Source organism: Oncorhynchus mykiss, chromosome 24, assembly GCF_013265735.2.
Source record: "Oncorhynchus mykiss isolate Arlee chromosome 24, USDA_OmykA_1.1, whole genome shotgun sequence".
Lineage (NCBI taxonomy): Eukaryota > Metazoa > Chordata > Actinopteri > Salmoniformes > Salmonidae > Oncorhynchus > Oncorhynchus mykiss.
This window is the reverse complement of record NC_048588.1, coordinates 35040440-35048764: the sequence shown is the minus strand read 5'-3', so window position 1 is coordinate 35048764 and position 8325 is coordinate 35040440. Positions and strand designations below refer to the sequence as shown.

The 8325-nt window shown below is 46.2% G+C and overlaps 1 protein-coding gene across 1 annotated transcript; it reads left to right on the top strand.

The window, feature by feature from the left end:
• Positions 1-201: 201 nt before the first annotated feature.
• On the top strand, positions 202-7815 carry LOC110503424 (extracellular calcium-sensing receptor-like). Its single transcript, XM_036961590.1, has 11 exons — positions 202-441; positions 554-845; positions 1106-1348; positions 1484-1579; positions 1746-2061; positions 2150-2322; positions 2479-2709; positions 5032-5155; positions 6063-6256; positions 6555-6833; positions 6942-7815. The coding sequence occupies exons 1-11, from the start codon at positions 212-214 to the stop codon at positions 7368-7370; spliced, it is 2607 nt and encodes an 868-aa protein (XP_036817485.1). The 5' UTR covers positions 202-211; the 3' UTR covers positions 7371-7815.
• Positions 7816-8325: the final 510 nt, after the last annotated feature.

The window sequence follows — 8325 nt, the reverse complement described above, 5'->3', positions numbered from 1 at the left end:
TTCATACAACTGTCTGGTTACAGGTGTCCGTGGTGTATGGTGTATGGTGTATGGTGTATGGTGTATGGTGTATGGTGTATCTCTTAATTGCTAGTGTTTCTTTGTTCATGTCATTCTATTTACTCAGTGTTCTGTCTGTACGTTCTTGCTTTGATCTCTCTCCTCCAGGTGACGGACTTTCCCAGTCCTCAACCTTGTCTCTATCCAGGTGATGTGCCTCTGTGGCTGGCTGTGGCTGCTCTGCTGCCTCCCTATCCCTGGGTGTGTCTGGGGTCAGTCTGGAGGTGGAGGGGGGGCCTGTCGGCTGATGGCTAACCCCATCTCGGGCAGTGTTTATCGGGCAGGAGATGTGGTCATTGGAGGCCTGTTCCCCGTCCATGTGGAAGCCCCTCTACCAGAGCAGGAGTTCAGGAGTATTGAGGGAAATGTGACATGCACAATGTACGCAACTCACAAGTGATGTGTGATGACAGCTTTGTGTCATTGTTTTCACGTGTAAAGTGTTTTCAGTTACCTCCTCTCTACCTGTCTCTTCCCTTCCTCCATCTGTCAGGTTCAACCAGCGTGCTTACCGCTGGCTCCAGACTATGATCTTTGCGGTGGAGGAGATTAACCGCGACCCATTCCTCCTTCCTAACCTCACCCTGGGGTTCCTGGCTGCTGACACATGCCTGGCAGAGGGTACTACTCTGGGGACAGCCCTAGCCATGGTGACAGGCCAGGAGGCCTCTGTGGCAGGCACAGAGTGTGGAGCAACCCCTGAGGTGCCCGTCATCATCGGTGATGCCCGCTCCTCAGCCTCCATCGTGGTGGCACAGACCCTCGGGCCGTTTGATTTACCCATGGTGAGGCATGGGGTTGGATTACAGACAGGGATGGAAAGAGATAACGACTCTCTTACAGATTACATTCAAATATCTATCTAAATGACTTTCTTACAGATTACACTCAAATATATATCTAGATAACTCTTACACATTCAATTAAATATCTATCTTGATGACTCTATGTTCACTTCTTCTCTCCTTCTTCACTTCTCTCCTTCTGATCTCTGAGTCTTACAAATTCTTATTCTCCCTGACTCTCTCTCTCTGTTCTCTCCCAGGTGAGTTATTTTGCCTCCTGTGCCTGTTTGAGTGACAACTGGAGGTACCCGTCGTTCTTCCGTACGATACCCAGCGATGCCTTCCAGGCTCGGGGCATGGCCAGGCTGCTGCATCAGCTGGGCTGGGAGTGGGTGGGGCTGGTTTCAGGGGATGATGACTATGGAAAGTTTGGGGTTCAGATGCTTCTCCAAGATCTCCAAGGATCTGGGGTTTGTGTCGCCTACGCAGAGGTCATCCCCAAGGTACGACCTCACTCTGATGATTTCTGTCTCTCTGTAACTCTGCTTCGCCCCCTCTCCATGAATATAAAATATAAACACTCTCTCTGATTTTCTCTGACTCTCATTCCCTTTCTCTCACTGATGGGCATCCCCAAGGTACCATCTCAGAGACGGATGAAGCACATCGTGGACACCATCAGAGGATCTACTGCCAGAGTGGTGGTGACATTTGCCATTGCTCAGGATGCACGGGTAATCAGTTACTGGTCAGAGTATTGTTAAGTATTTGTTACACAACTGTAGCAGAGTGTTTTTGTCCTACCATGTCTTGATGCCCTTTATAGACAAGTATTTTCTTATTGATAATCAAGTACTTCAACTTGACTATCTTGATCTTTTTAACCGTCTCATTCTTCAGGCCCTGATGGAAGAGGTTGTCCGTCAGAACATAACAGACAGGCAGTGGATCGCCTCGGAAGCCTGGGTCACCTACTCGACTCTCTCTTCCCCAAAAAACCTGCCCTCTCTTGCCGGGACTATTGGATTTGCACTGAAGAAAGCTGTCATTCCCAGCCTGGGCCCTTTCCTAACACGCCTCCGTCCTGATGGGGACTACCAGAAATCCGACTCCTTCCTGAGGGAATTGTGGGAGGAGATTTTTGGGTGTTCCCTGGGGATTGACCTTAGCATGACCCCATCGTCCCGGCGACAGTGTACTGGTTCGGAGGTCATAGGTGAGAGAAAGTTTACAACTAATGCTCTGTTTTATGTGTCCTGATCCATTCCCGACGTTGTCTCAGTAAAATGAAGTGTCAATCCTAGGTGAGGGGGAGAGCCAGTATGCTGACGTGTCTCAGCTGAGAGCCAGCTACAATGTGTACAAGGCTGTTTACGCCATCGCCCACGCCATTCAGGACATGGTGGCCTGTCCACCAGGGGAGGGACCCTTTAATAGTGGACAGTGCCCTGATGTCAGGAAGCTTCAGCCCAGCCAGGTGACAATACCATGTTGATCTGTTTTCAGGTTAACAACTCTAACGTTTCCAGTCAGGATACAATGGAAACACTTTGTACGTGTTGAGCACTAAAAGCCCAAAGCCACCACTGGTTCTAACTCTTAATCCTGTTCCAATAAACCTTTTGTCTTTGAGATTGCTCATTATCTGAGGAGAGTGAACTTCAGTACTCCTGTGGGGGATTTGATCCACTTCGACATTAATGGTGATCCGCCTGCCTCTTATGACATCATCAACTGGCATGTGACCCACGAGGGGACGGCAGAGTTTGTCCAGGTCGGCCATTTTCTGTCTTCAGTGGGAGTGGACGACCAGTTTCACATCAATATGGAGAAGGTGGTGTGGGGAGGGGGCAGCGGAGATGAGGTGAGTACCATTTAGCTTGGTTTCTCTGAGGCAGAGAGGTGTGTGTGTGTGTGTGTGTGTGTGTGTGTGTGTGTGTGTGTGTGTGTGTGTGTGTGTGTGTGTGTGTTAGAGAAAGAGACTTGTTTAGCCTGTCACCCTGAGGCAGACATACAGCAAAGAGAAAGACAGGAAAAAAAAACAATGAATGTTCAGACAGGAAGCTCTGTCAACAATATGATACTGAATGTTAGTTCAGACAGGAAGCTCTGTCAACAATACGATACTAAATGTTAGTTCAGACAGGAAGCTCTGTCAACAATATGATACTGAATGTTAGTTCAGACAGGAAGCTCTGTCAACAATATGATACTGAATGTTAGGTCAGACAGGAAGCTCTGTCATCAATATGATACTGAATGTTAGTTCAGACAGGAAGCTCTGTCATCAATATGATACTGAATGTTAGATTAGACAGGAAGCTCTGTCATCAATATGATACTGAATGTTAGTTCAGACAGGAAGCTCTGTTAATAATATGATACTGAATGTTAGTTCAGACAGGAAGCTCTGTCATCAATATGATACTGAATGTTAGGTCAGACAGGAAGCTCTGTCATCAATATGATACTGAATGTTAGTTCAGACAGGAAGCTCTGTCATCAATACGATACTGAATGTTAGTTCAGACAGGAAGCTCTGTCATCAATACGATACTGAATGTTAGTTCAGACAGGAAGCTCTGTCAACAATACGATACTGAATGTTAGTTCAGACAGGAAGCTCTGTCAACAATACGATACTGAATGTTAGTTCAGACAGGAAGCTCTGTCAACAATACGATACTGAATGTTAGTTCAGACAGGGGGCTCTGTCAACAATACGATACTGAATGTTAGTTCAGACAGGAAGCTCTGTCAACAATACGATACTGAATGTTAGATTAGACAGGAAGCTCTGTCATCAATATGATACTGAATGTTAGTTCAGACAGGAAGCTCTGTTAACAATACGATACTGAATGTTAGTTCAGACAGGAAGCTCTGTCAACAATACGATACTGAATGTTAGATTAGACAGGAAGCTCTGTCAACAATACGATACTGAATGTTAGGTCAGACAGGAAGCTCTGTCAACAATATGATACTGAATGTTAGATTAGACAGGAAGCTCTGTCAACAATATGATACTGAATGTTAGATTAGACAGGAAGCTCTGTCATCAATATGATACTGAATGTTAGATTAGACAGGAAGCTCTGTCATCAATACGATACTGAATGTTAGGTCAGACAGGAAGCTCTGTCATCAATATGATACTGAATGTTAGTTCAGACAGGAAGCTCTGTCATCAATATGATACTGAATGTTAGATTAGACAGGAAGCTCTGTCATCAATATGATACTGAATGTTAGGTCAGACAGGAAGCTCTGTCATCAATATGATACTGAATGTTAGATTAGACAGGAAGCTCTGTCATCAATATGATACTGAATGTTAGGTCAGACAGGAAGCTCTGTCATCAATATGATACTGAATGTTAGTTCAGACAGGAAGCTCTGTCATCAATATGATACTGAATGTTAGTTCAGAGAGGAAGCTCTGTCATCAATATGATACTGAATGTTAGTTCAGACAGGAAGCTCTGTCATCAATATGATACTGAATGTTAGTTCAGACAGGAAGCTCTGTCATCAATACGATACTGAATGTTAGTTCAGACAGGAAGCTCTGTCATCAATATGATACTGAATGTTAGGTCAGACAGGAAGCTCTGTCATCAATACGATACTGAATGTTAGGTCAGACAGGAAGCTCTGTCATCAATTTGATACTGAATGTTAGGTCAGACAGGAAGCTCTGTCATCAATACGATACTGAATGTTAGGTCAGACAGGAAGCTCTGTCATCAATATGATACTGAATGTTAGTTCAGACAGGAAGATCTGTCATCAATATGATACTGAATGTTAGTTCAGACAGGAATCTCTGTTATCAATATGATACTGAATGTTAGTTCAGACAGGAAGATCTGTCATCAACATGATACTGAATGTTAGTGCAGACAGGAAGATCTGTCATCAATTTGATACTGAATGTGAGATATTTGTGTGGTCAGATTCCTCACCTAGTCCCCAGAGGGCCCAGCCAACCTGCCTCTGGGTGGGTGGGTGTGTGTGTGTGTGTGTGTGTGTGTGTGTGTGTGTGTGTGTGTGTGTGTGTGTGTGTGTGTGTGTGTGTGTGTGTGTGTGTGTGTGTGTGTGTGTGTGTGTGTGTGTGTGTAATAATGGTGATAATAGTGATGATGATGATGATGATGACTGCGTCCTCCCCACCGTCTGGTAGGTCCCTGTGTCTATATGCAGTGCTGCCTGCCCCCCTGGTACCAGACATGCGGTACAGAAGGGGAGGCCCGTTTGCTGCTTCGACTGTCTGTCCTGCGCTGAGGGAGAGATCAGCAACACAACAGGTCATCTATCAACTTTTCTCATTCCAATTCATATTTGACTGGTCCTGATTCTGACTGGTCCTGATTCTGACTGGTCCTGATTCTGACTGGTTCTGACTGGTCCTGATTCTGGCTGGTTCTGACTGGTCCTGATTCTGACTGGTCCTGATTCTGACTGGTCCTGATTCTGACTGGTCCTGATTCTGTCTGGTTCGGACTGGTCCTGATTCTGACCCGTCCTGGTTCTGACTGGTCCTGATTCTGACTGGTCCTGATTCTGACTGGTTCTGACTGGTCCTGATTCTGACTGGTCCTGATCCTGACTGGTTCTGACTGTACCTGATTCTGACTGGTCCTGATTCTGACCCGTCCTCGTTCTGACTGGTCCTGATTCTGACTGGTCCTGATCCTGACTGGTTCTGATTCTGACTGGTCCGGAACCTGACTGGTCCGGATCCTGACTGGTCCTGATCCTGACTGGTTCTGACTGGTCTGATTCTGACTGGTCCCGATTCTGACTGGTCCTCGTTCTGACTGGTCCTGATTCTGAATGGTCCTGATTCTGAATGGTCCTGGCCCTGACTAGTCCTGGTTCTGACTGGTCCTGGTCCTGACTGTTCCGGGTCCTAACTGGTCCTGGTTCTGACTGATTCTGATTCTGACTGGTCCTGGTTCTGACTGATTCTGACTGGTCCTGGTTCTGACTGGTCTTGGTTCTGACTGGTTCTGGTCCTGACTGGTCCTCATTCTGACTGGTTCTGACCTGCCCTGGTCCTGACTGGTCCTGGTCCTGACTGGTCCTCATTCTGACTGGTTCTGACCTGCCCTGTTTCTGACTGGTCCTGGTTCTGACTGGTCCTGGTTCTGACTGGTCCTGGTTCTGACTGGTTCTGATTCTGACTCTTGATTTCTGTTCCTTCTCTGTCAGGGTCAGTTGAGTGTATCAGGTGTCCAGAGCGGTTCTGGTCCAACCCAGATCGTACGGCCTGCATCCCCCAGCTGGTGGACTTCCTCTCCTACAGCGACACCATGGGCGTCATCCTGTCCGTCATCTCAGTTTCCGGGGCAACGCTCACAGCTGGTGCCCTGGCCACCTTCTTCTACCACCGCCATACTCCCCTGGTGAGTTGAATCATGTGATCATAGAAATACAATGAATAGAACGGGCGTCCCCATTCAAGTCAATGATGGCATAATGGATGGACTGGCAGACATTTTGAGTGTTCCCGATGTCAGGAAGTAAAAGCTGGAGGTGTACCCTTCAAACTGTGCTGTGATTTGTTGAGTCAACTCTACTGACATTACAAAAAAATACGTTCCATTGCATGAGAGACATCAGACATCAGTTCGTACTGTGTCACATAAGGATGAGATTAATGACATCACTCTGTCTAAAGTATCATTCTCTGTCTCGTTCCAGGTGAAAGCCAACAACTCTGAGCTCAGCTTCCTGCTCCTGCTGTCACTCAAACTCTGCTTCCTGTGTGCACTGGTTTTCATTGGCTGGCCGAAGCCATGGACTTGCATGCTGAGACACACCCTGTTTGGTGTAAGCTTTGTGTTCTGCATCTCCTGTCTGCTCAGCAGGACTGTGGTGGTGCTGGTGGCCTTCAGGGCCACTCTGCCTGGAGAGAACCTGATGAGATACTTCAGCCCAGCTCAGCAAAGGATGGGCATCTCCATCTGCACACTCATCCAGGTGAACATCTAGTTTTTACTATTGGAATTTATTTATTTCCTTCACTGACCGTATTCTGTTGTTATGGTGACTGTGCTTTTTCCTTCCAAACCCCTTTCCCTTCCACAGGTGCTGATCTGTGTGCTGTGGCTGGCCCTAGCTCCACCCCGGCCGGCTGAGCGGGGCGGCAGAGAGGGTCGGGGGCCGAGGGTGGTCCTGGAGTGTGACGTGGGCTCTGTGGTCGGCTTCTCTCTGGTGCTGGGCTACATTGGCTTGCTGGCCTCTCTCTGTCTCCTCTTAGCCTTCCTGGCCAGGAAACTCCCTGACAACTTCAACGAGGCCAAGTTCATCACCTTCAGCATGCTGATCTTCTGTGCTGTATGGATCTCCTTCGTCCCTGCCTACGTCAGCTCTCCTGGGAAGTACACTGTAGCTGTGGAGATATTTGCCATCTTAGCATCCAGCTTTGGGCTGCTGTTCTGTCTGTTTGCTCCAAAGTGTTTCATCATCCTCCTGAGACCAAAGAGAAACACCAAGAAACACATGATGTCCAAATAGAAACCACCAAGAAACACATGATGTCCAATTAGAAACCACCAAGAAACACATGATGTCCAATTAGAAACCACCAAGAAACACATAATGTCCAATTAGAAACCACCAAGAAACACATGATGTCCAATTAGAAACCACCAAGAAACACATGATGTCCAATTAGAAACCACCAAGAAACACATGATGTCCAATTAGAAACCACCAAGAAACATGAGGGACAAATGACACATACTCATTTCGGGATTTAAGGATTGTAGAATGTCCATTCTGTTTGAAAACATACATTTCCTGGTAAACTTTCACCATATGACCTTGTTAATACCAACAGTTGATGTCGGAAGTTTACATACACATTAGCCAAATGCATTTAAACTCAGTTTTTCACAATTCCTGATATTTAATCCTAGTAAAAAGTCCCTGTTTTAGGTCAGTTAGGATCACCACTTTATTTTAGGAATGTGAAATGTCAGAATAACCGTAGAGAGAGTGATTTATTTCATTTCAGACTTTATTTCTTTCATCACATTCCCAGTGGGTCAGAAGTTTACATACACTCAATTAGTATTTTTAGCATTGCCTTTAAATTGTTTAACTTGGATCAAACGTTTTCGGTAGCCTTCCACAAGCTTCCCACAATAAGTTGGGTGAATTTTGGCCCATTGTTCTTGACAGAGCTGGTGTAATTGAGACCGGTTCGTAGGCCTCCTTGCTCACACACTTTTTCAGTTCTGCCCACAAATGTTCTATAGGATTGAGGTCAGGGCTTTGTGATGGCCACTCCAATACCTTGACTTTTTTGTTCTTAAGCCATTTTGCCACAACTTTGGAAGTATGCTTGGGGTCATTGTCCATTTTGAAAACCCATTTGCGACCAAGCTTTAACTTCCTGTGCAGTTGCAAACTGGCTTTTTTTCTGGCGGTTTTGGAGCAGTGGCTTTTTCCTTGCCCGATAGGCCTT

Coding starts and splice junctions, on each gene's coding strand:
- LOC110503424 (XM_036961590.1), top strand. CDS start 212: ATGTGCCTCTGTGGCTGGCTGTGGCTGCTCTGCTGCCTCCCTATCCCT. Junction 5,156..6,062: donor AGAGATCAGCAACACAACAG/GTCATCTATCAA, acceptor CTTCTCTGTCAG/GGTCAGTTGAGTGTATCAGG. Junction 6,257..6,554: donor ACCACCGCCATACTCCCCTG/GTGAGTTGAATC, acceptor GTCTCGTTCCAG/GTGAAAGCCAACAACTCTGA.